Here is a 14,544-nt window from a genome sequence, read left to right as displayed (position 1 = left end):
CCCAGACCCGGACGGTGGTGGAAGAGGCTCTCCTCAGAGAAGCTGCACAGCAGGGTGTGTATTTGAAAGTATACAGTGCCAGCTCTATACAAAATCTTGGTACCCACTTATCACCGTCCTGAGCGATTCCAGCGCATCGTCAAACAGACACTGCGTTTCGGCGACGGCATCGCCGGCGTGTCCGGCGCCAACATATTTCTCGTACCAGTGCATGTACGCACCCGCCTTCATGGTGCGCTCGCACTTTTCGGCGAGAGAGACGAGATACGGCAGCGTCTCGGTGCTGTTGAAGCAGAGCGATATCGATTTTTTGGCGGATTTTGGATCGAGGGCTGGAGGCAGAAGGACGCGTGAATGTCGGCATGTTAATAAAGCCCGGCATATTTGGGCGAAACAGCGCAGGCTCCGTGGCCGGTGTGGTCAGCCGCATCGATGGGGCTCAGGACAGAGTTTGCAGCAGCTCCAGAACCGACCGTGAAACGGCGCAACCAGGGTGTCGCAGAAGGCAGGATCGATTGCGGCACCGAGCTTGCTCTGGATTTTGCTTGTGAAGTGACTTGCCCGCCGCCAGTAGTCCGGGCCCTGTGCTCCACGGATGTAGATACGCGACGACAAGCAGCTGAACGGATCCATTGCGAACCCGCAGCGATGCATCGAGTGAGACCAAGGCGAAGCAAGACAATGCCATCGCCGGAACGAGCAACGACGACCATTTTGCAGAGCCGTCTTGGCTAGGCGATCGCGCCAGTTGGCATTGGCGATGCATCGGCGTTCGATTTGGATTCTGCTTAATCACTTACTTGCGCTTGACGCCTGGTGGGCTGATCCCCAGATTGCGGATAGTTCGGCTTGTGATTTCATCCCAGTCCGTAAACACATGTACATGCGATCTGCGCCCAGACGAGGAACTGTAAGCTTGGGTGTGGGGGCTGCAGTCACTGCAGCGCCGGACTTTGTCAGGAATCCAGCGGCGAGCCAGCCGGAGCCAGTAACCGTCGAGAGCACTACCTGTTGGAGTTTTCAATGTGGCGCGACAGATACGAGGACGCAAACGACACCAGCTTGCACGTCGGTAGCGGCGTCATTCGTTGGATAAGGTCCCAGCCGTCGAACGGGGTCGGATCTCTGTACAAGCGAAGAATCGAAAAGCGGACGCACATATCAGCAACTGGAACCAATGCGGGGAGTCGGCTGGAGCTCGATGGCCGAGGCTGGATCGGTTCAGAGGGGCAGAGAGGGTACCTACTTGAGCTGCATGGCAATCTGCCCATCCTTGTATTCGGCAGCATGCAGGGGCAGAAGCATCGTTGAAAGGCAGTGTGCGAGATACCCATTCAGATCGTCCAGGCTAACCTTGTCTGTCTTTGCGCTGCCTATGAATAAACAACATTGCGCCCTTGGTGAGAAGCTGCTGCTGATCTTCCCCACGATGAGATACTATTGCCAAATCATCCCCATGGTGAGGTGTGTTGTCGCCACTGCAGTTTCAAGTGCGAGCAAAGGGCCCAGCATTTGCACCTTTGACAGGCGTAAGCCAGTGCAAAATCGCACCTCGATTCACATAGTGTGTGAACTGCCGCTGGATAGACGACATCATCATGTCGTTCGGGAAGAGGCCAATAAAATCCGAATGGCTGTCGTTGTGATGGAGGCAGCGAAAGCGGTGAGTGCCAGAGCCGACTTTGACCAGCGACATGGACGAGCAGCCAAAGACGGAATCCAATGCAATCATTGAAGGAGCGACAGAGAGGATGCCCACCGTTGCATCCATGAGAGCGATAGCAGTGAATTGTAGTGCTGCAGGGCCGTCTCGCCCGAGGCAAACGGAACCACTCTGTCTTCGATAACCAAACCGGCACGTCAGTACACCGAGATTCTGTCCGATGGCCGGAGTTGCTTGCTGCTGGATTGTCGTGGCTTTGGAGCCAGATCATCCTTCTTGTATCGATCGACCCAAGGCCTCCAGCCCATGCACGCTACTTGTTGTGCCGTGTCCACCCATCATGCCCAAGAAACATACGCGGAATTGAAGATATATCCTTTGAGGTAGTCGTCGCGCAGACGCTCGACAAGCCTGGAGCCAAAACCCGAGCCGGTGCCTCCGGCAATGCTTGGGAGGGAAGCACGAAGCAGGGAGCGAACAACCGAGCGAGCGTTAGAGTCGTGTGGTCAGAGCAAGACAGGAGTGTCGTTGTGGCTGTTGCAGAAAAGCTCATTCATCCGAGACAGCGCAAGATCGGCCGCCTGTACCTGTGAATCAGCATGCATCCATCATAGCTCGACTGTGCCTCGACCGAGCGGCGATAGCTCTCCAGGACGTTTTCAACATGGCCCTCCAGATCGGCATACCCAAAGGCCCAGTTGTTTCCACGCCCGGACGAGCCGCCGTCGACATAGAGGGTCGGAAAGAGCGTCTCCGAGTTCTCTCGGAGGTGTCTCTGCCAGGTCTTGCGCTCGGTATCGACAATGATCTGCTGGAACTTTGACAGCGGGTAGCAGAGCGAGTTGCCGGGGAGCCTGTTCGGATGCCGGCGCAGGAACAAGAACGATTGCGGTTGGGTTGGATTGGAATTGGGGGGGGGTGCAAGCGAGACGGCAGATTCAGCCCGCCATTGTCGAGATCGATCCAGGTGCAGATGCAGATGCAGATGCGACACATGTGGAGGTGCGGGCCGGCCAGTCGTCCATAGATTGCGGCCTGAATTTACGATCGATGCATTACTCTGACTCGATCGACTTGAAGAGCGACTGGCCCACTTGGATACCGCACTGAGCGACGGGAGATGTATAGAATGCGCATGTGGAAGATATCGATGGAGTGGTGGTGCGGTCAGAGGATGCCTCAGCAACGGCCGATCATGGCGCAAGCCAGGCGAGAGGGCTGGCAAGGATACCTGTCCAATCTGGAGGACGATCATCGCAGCGTCTGGGTCGGATGCTCGCTGGTTGGATGGAGCAGCCCGTCGGGGAGTGCAATCGAAAGATGAAGGGAAGAGCAGCGGATGGCGAATCAAGGCCACGATCGAGATCAAGTCCGAGATCGAGAGCAAGGCAGCAGAGACCGCCAAACATGATTCCTCGCGCTCCCGCAGTCATCATGAACGGGACTGGCAAGTCGTTGATGCTGGACACATACATGCTGGTACGATGGCCCCCACCACAATGCGGGCTTTGTTTGGCTCTGACCAAGTTGTCTGTATTGCAACATCGAAAGATACAGATGTGGAGGAAGGAGAGGGAGAGAGGGAGAGACTCGACCAAGGGAAGCATGGAAGAAGAAGGAAAATAAGGAAAAGTGATGAACGAGAAGAGGCTTGGAGGGTCAGAGTCGAATCCGAGAGGAAGATAGGGGGGGAGGAAGAAAGTAAAAGAAGGGGGGACGGGAGGAAGACGCTGTGATATTCCAAGAGACTGGATCATAACGCCATATCTCCAAGTCCAGGTGTGAACGAGTTTGACGAAATGTTGCAATGGAAAAGGGACGAAAGGCACACGGCCGAGAACGAACGAACGAAGGAAGGAAGGAAAGGGGGGAGGACAGCGACGATTGCTGGCACGAGAAGCCAATGCACCAGGAATGACAGCTGGCGCCGTGGACGGGTGGGGGTGGGTCAGTGGAGTGGGAAGCATGCTCTCATCTATCGCGCAGTCTGATAACCTGGATCGGATCTATGATAAAAGCCACGGTGAGGGGGGGGGCAGTGTGGGGCGAGTGCTTGCAGAATCGTCCAGCCGGACAACTGGAGAGGAAAGCCCGATGCCGCGGCCAGAGGGCGGTGAGAGCCGGCGGAGACGTTTACTGCTCCTTCGAGAAGGTCGACTGGAGCTTCTCGGTCACGGTCTCGGCTCCATCGACAACGGTTTCGGAAACAACCTTGACGGCGCCGGTGGCAGGGTCGACGACCGAGGTCTTGACGATGCGGTAGGCAGCGGACAAGAGTCCCTCGCTGCCTTCGCCGCCGGCGACGGACGTGGAGGTGGTCGTGGTGGTGGTCGTGACCGTCTCGGCGGGCTGCGAAACGACCTCGGTGCCATCGGCGTTGCGGACAACCTTGCGGGTTGTTCGGACGACGGTCTCGCTAGCCTGGCCGGAAGCGTCGCCAGCAGCCTGGGCGACGTCGCCACTGACCAGGGTGGTGACGACCTCGCCTTCGCCAGTCTGCTTCACAACCGTGGTGGAGGTGGAGGCAGAGCCTTCACCGAGAGCGGAGGGCACGACGGTGCGGCGGGTGCGGGTGGTCGAGGTGGAGGTGGTGCTCGAGCCCTCAGCGGCAGCAGGGACAGAGGACGAAGTAGTCGTGATCGCTACAGAGGCGCCCTGGTCCTCGTTGGAGTTGGCCTTGACGACGCGGCGAGTGCGGGTGGTCGAAGTCGAGGAGGTGGTCGATGCTTCGGCGGCGGCAGCAGCAGAAACGGGCGCGGCAGAAGTCGTGGTGGTAGTGGTGGAGGATCCCTGACCCTCATCCGAGCTCGTCTTGACGACGCGGCGGGTGCGGGTGGTCGAAGTCGAGGTGGTGGTCGATGCCTCGGCAGCGGCGGCGGCGGGGACAGCCTGGACGCTCTCGGTCACGACAATCGATCCCGAGGGGGCCGCTTCGTACTCCACCTCGGTGATATCGCGCACCTCGACCTGTTCGGCGAGCTCCTCGACAGCACCCTCGATGTTCTCGCTCACAGCCTGCTGCTGTTTCTTGCGCTCCTCCTCGCGCTCCTTGAGACTCTTGAGGCTTCCGACGCTGGAAGTACGGCCAGGGAGCGAACGGTCACGATCGGGGACTCCGGTGGCCGAGAGGACTTGGATCGAGCTCTGGCTGGTCTCCTGGGCACCCTTGGCGATCCAGGTGCCGCCGCCGACCTTGGCAACCTTCTGGCTCGGTCCGGACTTGATCGGGGTGAGGAACTTGATCGGGACCAGGCCACGCTTGCGACCCTGGGTGATGTTCTGGGCACGGGCCCATCCGTCACTGTACTCTCGCTCGATACCAACAAGATCACCAATGTCGATGTTGAGCTCGTCGGACTGACGGCGGCGGAAGGTCACCGAGGCAACGTGCGAGGTGGGCGCGGGAGGAACAAACTCGGTCAGGTCGGGGGCCTGATCTTCGACAGGGTGGAACTCGAAGCTGGTGTCGCGCATGCGGCGGTGTCGCTCCTCCGAGACTCGGCCTTCGAAGCTGGGACGCTTGGACTTGTCGGTCGAGTATCCGGCGACGGCGATAGCGCTGCTAGCCAGGCTGGCGAGGGTGCTTTGAACACCGCTGCGGGCAGAGATTGAGCCAATGGGATGGAAGATAGGGGATGCACGATACGGATGCACGATACGGATGCACGATACGGATGCACGATACGGATGCACGATACGGATGGAATAGTCAGGATGGTGTTTCCAAGTCCGCGATGATGATGACGATGATGATGATGGTGATACGGGTGATCGGATGTGCAATGCTGCCTGGGCAAACAATCGCAGATGGGACCATCCCAAAGCCAAGCTTCGATGCACGAGCGCTCGATCGCAACACGGGGGGAAGTGCATCAACTCACCTCACAAACGAGCTACTGGTCTGCTGGTCCTGGTTGACCACCGAGACATCGGCCTCGGAGATATCGGCTTCTTCAATGACGGTGCCATCGGCCTGTCGGACGATGCGGCGGCCCTTGCCAGCGGTGGTGGTGGTGGTAGTGGTGGTGGTGGTTTCTTGCTCGGTGGTGCTATCAGCAGGAGCGTCGTATTCTTCAATGGTGCCATCGGCGAGCACACGCTTGCGGCGGGTGATAACGGTCGAAGTCGAGGTAGATTCACCGCCAACGACACCCAGGGCGACTTCCTCAGTAATCTGCTCCGTCTCGGGGCCATCAGGAGCATCGTACTCTTCAATGGTGCCATCGGCAAGCACGCGCTTGCGGCGAGTGATCACAGTTGAAGTGGAAGTGGATTCACCGCCAACAACGTTCAAGGTGGTGCTGTCGACGGGCAGCTCGGACTGAGGGCCGCCGATATCCTCCGATTCTTCAATGGTGCCATCGGCGAGCACACGCTTGCGGCGGGTGATGACAGTCGAAGTCGAGGTGGACTCACCGCCAACGACACCCAGGGCGACTTCCTCGGCAATCTGCTCCGTCTCGGGTCCAGCAGGAGCGTCGTACTCTTCAATGGTGCCATCAGCGAGCACGCGCTTGCGGCGGGTGATCACGGTCGAAGTCGAGGTCGATCCGGGGGTGCTTTCGACAACCTGGGCGTGCTCGGGGCCGACGACGACCTGGTTTCCGGCGGCATCGGTCTTGACAAGGACGCGACGGACCTCGGTTTTGGTGGTGGTGGTGGTGGTAGTCTCCTGCTCGGTGATCTCGTCTTCGTCCTCTTCGCCCTCCTCGGCAATAACAACGGGAATGACACCCTCGGGAGCGCTGGGGCCGCCGGGGACAACGGTCTCGTCGGTGCCGGTGGTGGTCTTTCGGGTGACCTTGGTGATGGTGGTCGAATGGCCGACGTTCTCCTGCTCTTGCTGCTCCTTCTCCTTGTGAACAGCAATGGCAGTGCCAATGGCGGCTGCAGCGACGGCGCCGCCGACCAGGACTTCAGCAACGTGGCTGTGGCTCGTGGTGGGGGCCACAGGCGCCTCTTCGCCGCCAATGATACCGGTGGTGGGGAGGAATGGCTGTTCATTGTTCTGCGGGGCGAGGGGATACGATTCGTCGGGGACGTCGAGTTGCTGGGGTGCGCGGATGGACTTGGAAGAGCGACGACGGTTGATCACGGCCGAGGCAACACCAGCTCCAGCAGCAGCCGCAAGGGCAGCTTCGGTAGTGGACACGCCGGAAGGAGCGCCTGCACCATAGCCGACAGGGGCGGCAGGGGGAACAGAGCTGTAGCTGGTGGGGCCGCCGTAGGCAGGGGTCTCATTCGAGCTGTACTGGTAGCCGCTGTGGGGGCCGGGATAGGTCGAGTCCGCAGGGATGACGCCAGTGGTGGGCGCGAACGGAATCGAGAGACGATGGCTGTTGGTCGGGACAGCGGGGAGCTCTTCTTCGATGGAGGAGATGGGGACATGGACAGGAGCAGGCACCACGGTGTCGGGGGAGAGACCCACATTTCGGTTCTCGGCGATGGCTTCGTTTGGCTTGGGCCTGGAGTTGTAGCGGCGCACAGCGAGGGCAATCAAGGCGACGAGCGCGAGGAAGAGGATCGTGCCGCCGGCAGCACCCCAGGTGGAGGCAGCGTTGTTCGAGCCGATGATGTCAGGAGCGATGATGATAGGAGTGGCAGTGCCAGAGGCGGAAGAGCCAGAAACAGAGGCACCGGAGATGGAAGCGCCAGAGATGGGCGAAGGCGAGCCTGTGGGGGCGACGGTAACGACGCTGCCGGAAATGACGGTGGTAAAGGCACCAGAGGGAAGCAGGGTCGTGGGGGTTCCGGAGATGACAGTGGGAATGCCGGTGACGGGGACAAGGGTCACGACGCTGCCAGAGACGACCGAAGTGAATCCGCCAGAGGGGACGGCTCCGCCAGTGGGGACCACACCGCCAGAGGCAGCAGTGCCAGAAGGAGAGCCACCGGAAGGAGAGCCGCCGGAGGGAACACCGCCAGTCGGAACACCGCCAGAGGGAACATTTCCTGTTGGGGTGGTGTTGCCAGGACCGGGGACAGGGGTCGGGGTGACGGGTGTATCAGTGCCAACAGGAGCTGGGGCGGAGGGAGACAAAGGATGTGGCAGAAGGGACAGAGGTCGGCCATGTCAGGGGAATCGCCGACACCAGGAGGCAACGGAAGAGAGAGCAGGGTGTCAGTATCGATGGGAATGCAAAGCTGGCTGGCGGACCATATCGACGCGAAGATGCAGTCGGCAGGAAGCAGCCAACGGGACAGGTCCGGACGGAGACAAGCAGATCGGCGAGGGCCGTCGACCAGACACGAGCAGAGACATGGATTCAACCTGGGGTGCCAGTCGGGGACGGAGTGAGGGTGCCGTAGTCGTTCGTGGCCCAGTAGCGCTTTCCAAGGACAGGGTTGGGAGCAGCATCGACGGCCACCACAACGGCTGCCAGAGCAGCGATCGCATTGGGGAGGGCCATTTTCTTTGCCGGGAACAGGGAGTGGGGACGAGCGAGGCCTGGGAAGGACCAGCAGCGGTGAGCATCGAGATCGCCAAGGACATAGCGCAACGGAACTCGGCGGATGGCAGCCGCAACGGCCACGGCCACGGCAATGGCAATGGCAACAGCAGAAATGGTAATCCAATGCCGGAGAGAGGCAGCGGGTCTTGGCCGACCGGACACGAACCTCTAGTAGCAGACGAGTCTAGGAATGGGAGCGAAGGAAACGGAAGAGGCAGAGACGAAGGCAGGCGCCAGCGGCCGAGGACGAAAAGCGGAAGAGAGCGGGCGAGGGACAGCAGGACGATGCTTGCGTTTGCAGCCACGCGGGCAGCACAGAACAGCGATCCCGCCTGGCAAGCGAGCGGTCGCACAGCCGACGGTGGGTGTGGTGGAGCAAGAACAACGGGGCCAAACGTGGTGTGGTGCGGTGTGGTGGATGAAATGCGAGCGCGAAGGCGTCGAGAGCGCTGCGAGTCCGGCGCCGCCTATGCGGATGGGCCAACTGGACCAACTGGACCAACTGGACCAACTGGACCAACTGGACTCTGTCCCGATGGACGTGCAAGTTGCATCAAGACATCTCTCCATGCGACAGGCTCTCGACGAAACCAAAGTGCCCAACACTGCATCATTTCGCCCAAGAGGAAACGCTGGCAGACAGGAACTGTGGCCGGCCTGGCATGCAGCAAATGGACGGCAAGTGCGCGACGCGCGGGGTCTGCAAATGGAAATCGGTGCGACATGGGATGGACGCGTCTCGCGGCTGTGGCGCGACGGTGGCGCGGTGTCGCAAACACGCCTGGCCAATGGCGTGCGCGGTGCCTGGTTGCCTGGCTCGATCCGCAGTGCAGCCGGGCCCAGCCAGGATCGAGCCGGCAGTGCACCGCCACAGAGGCAGTGCGGTGCGTAGTCGCACAGGCGTGGTACACAGTGGCTCTGTGCGCGCTCCGATCCACCCGCGTGTTGGAAGGGGCCACCGCTGTTTCTGTGGGCTTGTGCGCCGCCGCGTGCACTCACGAGATCTCCCCCACCCTCGTCGCTGGCCTGTCGTCCGCCAGCCATCTTCCCGCCCCAGCAGCCTCTTCCGTCTCTCCCTGGCGTCGTCTCATCTGAACTCTGTCCTCCCGAGTCTCTCTGCCCAGGATCGCCCAGCCCACCGTCCAGCGTCCTCCTGCAAGACTCCCTCGCCGCACCTCGCTTGTGCTGCCTCCCACCATCTCTGTCCTCCGCCCACGCTCTTCCTGCCTTTTGGCCCCAGGCTCTGACGCCAGCCCATCGGACCAAAGTGCCTCGCTTCTGCCTCTTGCCCGCCCTGCCAATCGCAAGGATTCTCTGACCTCGTTGACGTTTGCCGAGCAGTCCCGCTGCCCACGCCTCATCCGCCTATTTATTGTTATCCCCGGAAACAAGTTTTGGAAATGGATCTAGACTGGTGCCTCGTCTGCGACAAGCACACCAAGGTGAGCCCTGGCCATCGGTCTCGCTCCAGGGGTTCCAGTGCCCTGACTCTCTCTGTACCTGCGTCCCGGTGTTCTCACACCTGCTCGCACCTGCTCACACCTGCTCACGCATCCCACCGACTCGCTCGCTCGCTTCCTCGCATGTCAGGACGGCCTCTATTGTTCCGTCGCCTGCCGTCTCGTCGATATGGAGACCTCATCCCGGTTCTCAGACTCGGAAGAGCACCGCCACGACCAGGCCGTGCCGATTAAAAATCCCCTCAGGATCAAGACCAACCGGTACGACGACGATGCCTCGCTCCGGCGACCCAGCCGCGATGAGGCCAGCCCGCGCTCCATTCTGAGATCGGCCTTCGACGACTTGCTCGATGAGCCCGCAAGCAGCCCCCAGCGCATTCCAGACATCAGCTTGCCCTACACCTCGACCGACGATCACGTCCCCGACACCCTCCTCCAGCTCTATCGCTTCAACAACATCCGTGCTCGCCCTTACAACAAGATCCGCCCACGGCTGTCCAAGGAGTGGCCTCCGCTGAACAAGGTCCCAAAGCCTGTCCGGTCAAAGGCAGACCCCAACCCGGACTCGCCCGTGCTTGGCCTGGTTCCGGACCGGCCGTCCAAGCCGCTCCCGCTTCAGCAGCCCGTTGCCCCCTCGCGCCGTGTCTCGTTCCGCAGATCCAACATCAAGTTGATTGGATAGATGCGTCGGCCTAACGGACATGCTTTTGCTCACCACATCCTCTCCAAGATCCCATTCCACCGCGATCGCCGATCATATGGTCCCGGACGAGCCCCTGGCTGCTGGCTACTCTCTTTTTTCTTTCGTATCCCCGTCTTTGGTCCCTTTGCTCTAACATTTTTGTAGATATCTATTGCTGCGCTAGTGGACGGAATGTCCACCGTCTCGTTCCTACTTTCCTTCCTTATGATATGGTTTTCTATTGTTCTCCCCTTTGGACCCTTTCCAGCCTCCCCCCCTCCCTCTCGCCTGCCCATAAGCCCCCTCCTTTCTTTGTCCTATCCTGCTGTCGGCTCTCACCAGTCGAACCTCCCTCGATTCAGCCTTCCAGCTCCAGCCAGTCAACCAGCCAGCGGCCGCGCCTCAGTCCCATCCGCTCCCGTGGCCTCATCTCTCCCTCTGGATCCTACAGAGTTTGAACTCCAAGAACGCACTGTCGGCGTCGACGTCGCGCCGCCACTCAACCAACCAACCACCCAACCAAACCCATCCCTCTCAACGCATCATGGGCGCGACTCATATGTCTTTGAATGTTTTCTTCTGGTTTCTATCACCTTTGTCTTTTTTTCTTTCTTCTTTTTGTGTCTCTCCATCGGTCCATCAGTGCAGACCAAAGTTACCTCAGCTCCATATCCCAATTCGAAGAAGGAACAGAAAAGAAAGAGAAGGAAAAAAGAATCTCTCCTCCAATCCGACCCTACAATCCGACCCTACAATCCGACCCTACAATCCGACCCTACAATCCGACCCTACAATCCGACCCTACAATCCGACAAATCCCTCCCTCCCTCCCACCAAGAAAGTACGAAAATGAAAAACCGAACAACCGGAGCTATGAATTCTATTTGTTTTGTTGCTGCAGTTCGTTTCTGGCCAATCCGTCAGTCCAAGCGCCAAAGAGAAGACAAGAACCAGTTTGCTCACCCACCAACCACACAGCCAATCTACCTTACAGCCGACTCCATGTCCTCCCAAATGGAGTTTCGTCGCATTGACCGAGCGATACGATGGTGTGTTGGTACTTTGCCGGTTCTTGGCCTCACTCAAATATAATCCACAAAACGAAACGGGACAACCTTGTTTGAGTCCGGGCTGTCGCTCTTTCCGAGTCCTGAATCCACATCCCATCCATCGCTCATATGAGCATAGCGCAGTGCAGCGATGCGAAAATCGAGGGTCCTGTGTTTGGCCATGATTGCAATGAGTGGGTGGGTGTATTCAGGTTCGAGAAAAACCCTGGCATGGCTCAAAACGGGGTGCCCCATTTCATTTTGGAAACGCTGTAAGGGGGTTCCGATAATGTCGGTGTGTAGAGGTTTCTTGGAGTGTCTGTAATCCATATCCGGATGGCTCAGCGAGAGAGAAACGAGGGGGGAGTCGAAAGAAAGCAAAACGAGTGGTAGCATATCAAGGCAAGGAAACGAAGTTATAGAGCTGGAGGAAAGTGGGTGTGGGTCTGCAGAGACAAGACTTGGTGCGGCACCTGATCCGGTTGTCTCTGAGGAATCGTGGTGTGGGCTGGGTGCCTGAGGACGATGGAGGATCGCAAGAGGCTGACGATTTCGATATCGGCTGAGGCCATGCACTCGTCCGCCTAGTGGAATCTGGATTATTTTGCACGCAGGACTGGGAAGCAGACGAGGAGGATGAGCCACATCGCCGAGCACAATGCCGAACACAATGCCGAGACATATCGGTTCCATCAGGACAGATCGGCAACGCAACCACTCACATATGTATCCGCTAAAGACTGGTAGATAGGGCATGATCACGGCCGCCAGTATCAGCCCGCCCGTCACAATCAGGAACGAATAGATAATGATCTCGTCCTTGTATGAGCCGCGCTCTGGAAACGAGAGTCATAGAAGCCAGAAAGCGTTAGGGGGTGAGCATCATCCGAGGGAAATCGAAGAGTGCCGGACACCAGAGCATCGGAGGCAGGAGTGGGCGGCCTTTGGAGAGCGAATTGCGCATGGCGTTGCTCGCTTTGCATCGCCGAGGCAGGCCAAAGCTGGTTGCAACAGAAGGGGGTTGGCTCCATCGATTCGACATGGTGCAGACCCGACCCGCTGTTCCAGAGAGTGTCCAGAGAAGGGGCCTGGATCCTAGAGCCGAGCCGGGAATGACGCTCAGGATGGACACTTACGGAAGCAGTTGACAACCCAGTCCTCGTCCGGCGGTGCGTGGGTCTTCATCGGGGGAGCGGTCGTATGCGGCTCGCCCTGGGTGCTTGTGAACGACAGGGACGCCGTCGCTGAGGACGGGTCCTGGGGCAGCACCGGACGGAAGCAAGCTTTGCTGTCGACGCAGTATTGCTTGGTACAGGAGCCGCACTTGGGCACCGTCAGGATGGTGACGTTGGGTGGGCACGAGCACTTGCAGAACAGGGTGATGTTGGCTGAAAGACAGGTGTGCACCACGCACAGCAGAGATAGGAGCAGAAGCGGGACAGATTTCATTGTGGCGGGACTGCAGTGGCCGGGGAAGGTTGGTGGTGGTATCTTCTGGGCTGGAGAGGCAGAGGACGGCAGGAGAGTCGGTGATGGCGGCTGTCGACGGCGATGGATCGTCGGCGTGGGTGTTGATGAAAGCCAAGAACAGCGGCGGCCCTCGGTCGGCGGCGAGCACAACATGAGGCGGACCACAACCAATCCCGGGCGCATGGATGAACTTTGATCACTCTGGCATCAGCAGCAAACAGCACCGCCCAGAGCAGGAATGCATGGCGATGCTCGCTAATACAATGGGTGTGTACAGCGGGTGTATTCCATGCATCGGCAATGTTATGGGAGAACGACAAGCATCCGTGGTGGACATTCAACACAAAGTATCAAGTGCCGGGGTGTCCCATTTATTCATCGGATCGCCTGTATTAAAACCCCAACATCGGCCGCCATCGGACCCACCGCACATCGCCGACAGCCAGTCTGCAGCATATCGGATCTGCAGCCAACGATGCTGATCCTGCTCCAACACTCAACGATATTCATCTCGGCTCGTGCCTTGGCTTCGTTCGAGCAACGCCCACATCCCCGCCTCATATATCCCGCAGCTCGCTCGCCAGGCCGATTCCCTCTGCAAACACATCCGTCGCGATATGTGTTTGAGTTTGTTTGTTGTCGCTGATTGGGACCGCTGCCGAGCCAGCAGCAACCAGGTCCCGCAGCCAATGGCCGCCGCAGACTGACCCAGCCGACACAAGTCGTCGCTGGCTGGGCCGCGATTGTTCGCCAAAGGACCGCACCTTGGTCGAGCATTCTTGTTTGAGCACAAACAATCGGACCCTGGCTCGACAGTCGAGTGCAATCTCTCCTGAATCCTCCTCGGTGCGCTTTGCTGGAGGGGGAGGCCGGCCCCCGGCATACTGTCGCCGTTCTTCTCCCACGCTCGGCCTTGCCGCTTCCGTCGGCGGCTGCTGTGTGTGTCGGGACGATACCAACAGATAGCGGCAGTGTACATTTTAGCATTTGTTGTCTCGCCCACCTCTGCTCCTGACTATCGCTGCTTGTTCTTCCTTACTCGCCGACTACGGCCTTTTTTTTCGCACACCTGCGCTTCCCGCTCGATTCCTCTCTCCCGCATCCTCACTCCGAATCGAGATTGCGCACCACTGCCTGCCGTGCCCTCCTCCCTCTCTCCACCCCGCCATCCCTCTGCCGATCGGCTATTGTTTCGCTTTTCGATTCTTGAGAAACATCCAGGGTCCTATATGTACAACCTCTCGACCAGCCCTGGCAAACACACACACACACACAGCTCTAGGCTCGCCTCGCATTTCTAGATCCAGGGTCGTCGCCACAGTCGCAATCCCTCGCAAGGTTTGAAGTCGCCATCGGCTACAGCACTCTGCTCGACCCGGTGCAGTTGCGTCGACCACTGGGCCTCGTCTCTGCACTGTCGTCTTCTGCCAGCTCTGAGGGGGAGGTGGTTTTTGCTTCGACCTTGCGCTCGCTCCGTTCTGCACTTGCACGGCTCTGGGACGGTGCTTCTAATCCGCCTGTGTTGTGTGCATCGACATTCTCGTTCCCACGGACCATCCTGCTTCCGCATCGACCACCGCCGCCGACTCCAACACTACTGCTTTGTCGGAACTGGCATCCATCCTCTACGAATCCTGCCCCGGACCGATATCTTCAACTGCGACATACCCGGCACTGGACATTGGCCTTTCATCCATCCATCCATCCGCTGTTCGCTCTCCAGATTCAATCTGCTCTGGTGTCGCTCACCAACCACACAGTGCACTTG

At 59.2% G+C, this 14,544-nt stretch overlaps 5 protein-coding genes across 5 annotated transcripts; 2 read left to right on the top strand and 3 right to left on the bottom strand.

The window, feature by feature from the left end:
- Positions 1 to 43: 43 nt before the first annotated feature.
- On the bottom strand, positions 44 to 3,028 carry BJ171DRAFT_493805 (Tubulin/FtsZ, GTPase domain-containing protein). Its single transcript, XM_053109944.1, has 11 exons — positions 2,895 to 3,028; positions 2,723 to 2,769; positions 2,251 to 2,517; positions 2,021 to 2,110; positions 1,760 to 1,834; positions 1,552 to 1,634; positions 1,247 to 1,373; positions 1,009 to 1,125; positions 801 to 890; positions 474 to 619; positions 44 to 332 (listed from the first exon to the last, which is right to left on the bottom strand). The coding sequence occupies exons 1-11, from the start codon at positions 2,916 to 2,918 to the stop codon at positions 85 to 87; spliced, it is 1,314 nt and encodes a 437-aa protein (XP_052969249.1). The 5' UTR covers positions 2,919 to 3,028; the 3' UTR covers positions 44 to 84.
- Positions 3,029 to 3,713: 685 nt separating this feature from the next.
- BJ171DRAFT_292577 (uncharacterized protein) lies at positions 3,714 to 8,369 on the bottom strand. Its single transcript, XM_053106953.1, has 4 exons — positions 8,282 to 8,369; positions 7,935 to 8,111; positions 5,545 to 7,684; positions 3,714 to 5,258 (listed from the first exon to the last, which is right to left on the bottom strand). Exons 2-4 carry the CDS (start codon positions 8,071 to 8,073, stop codon positions 3,797 to 3,799), a joined length of 3,741 nt encoding a protein of 1,246 aa, XP_052969248.1. The 5' UTR covers positions 8,074 to 8,111; positions 8,282 to 8,369; the 3' UTR covers positions 3,714 to 3,796.
- BJ171DRAFT_472594 (uncharacterized protein) lies at positions 8,306 to 10,257 on the top strand (the record flags this gene model as incomplete). Its single annotated transcript, XM_053108664.1, has 3 exons — positions 8,306 to 8,999; positions 9,526 to 9,557; positions 9,706 to 10,257. The coding sequence occupies 3 exons, from the start codon at positions 8,306 to 8,308 to the stop codon at positions 10,255 to 10,257; spliced, it is 1,278 nt and encodes a 425-aa protein (XP_052969247.1).
- A 96-nt stretch (positions 10,258 to 10,353) lies between these two features.
- BJ171DRAFT_292560 (uncharacterized protein) lies at positions 10,354 to 11,564 on the top strand. Its single transcript, XM_053106952.1, has one exon. It carries the CDS (start codon positions 10,450 to 10,452, stop codon positions 11,347 to 11,349), a length of 900 nt encoding a protein of 299 aa, XP_052969246.1. The 5' UTR covers positions 10,354 to 10,449; the 3' UTR covers positions 11,350 to 11,564.
- Positions 11,565 to 11,905: 341 nt separating this feature from the next.
- On the bottom strand, positions 11,906 to 12,755 carry BJ171DRAFT_578899 (uncharacterized protein; the record flags this gene model as incomplete). The annotated part of the gene is made up of 3 exons (XM_053113925.1): positions 11,906 to 11,922; positions 12,029 to 12,142; positions 12,443 to 12,755. 3 exons carry the CDS (start codon positions 12,753 to 12,755, stop codon positions 11,906 to 11,908), a joined length of 444 nt encoding a protein of 147 aa, XP_052969245.1.
- Between the last annotated feature and the right edge of the window lie 1,789 nt (positions 12,756 to 14,544).

This window comes from Polychytrium aggregatum, assembly GCF_025602895.1.
Source record: "Polychytrium aggregatum strain JEL109 chromosome Unknown BJ171scaffold_8, whole genome shotgun sequence".
In the NCBI taxonomy this organism is placed as follows: domain Eukaryota; kingdom Fungi; phylum Chytridiomycota; class Chytridiomycetes; order Polychytriales; genus Polychytrium; species Polychytrium aggregatum.
Note: the sequence above shows the minus strand (reverse complement) of the source record. Positions and strands in the feature narration are given on the sequence as shown.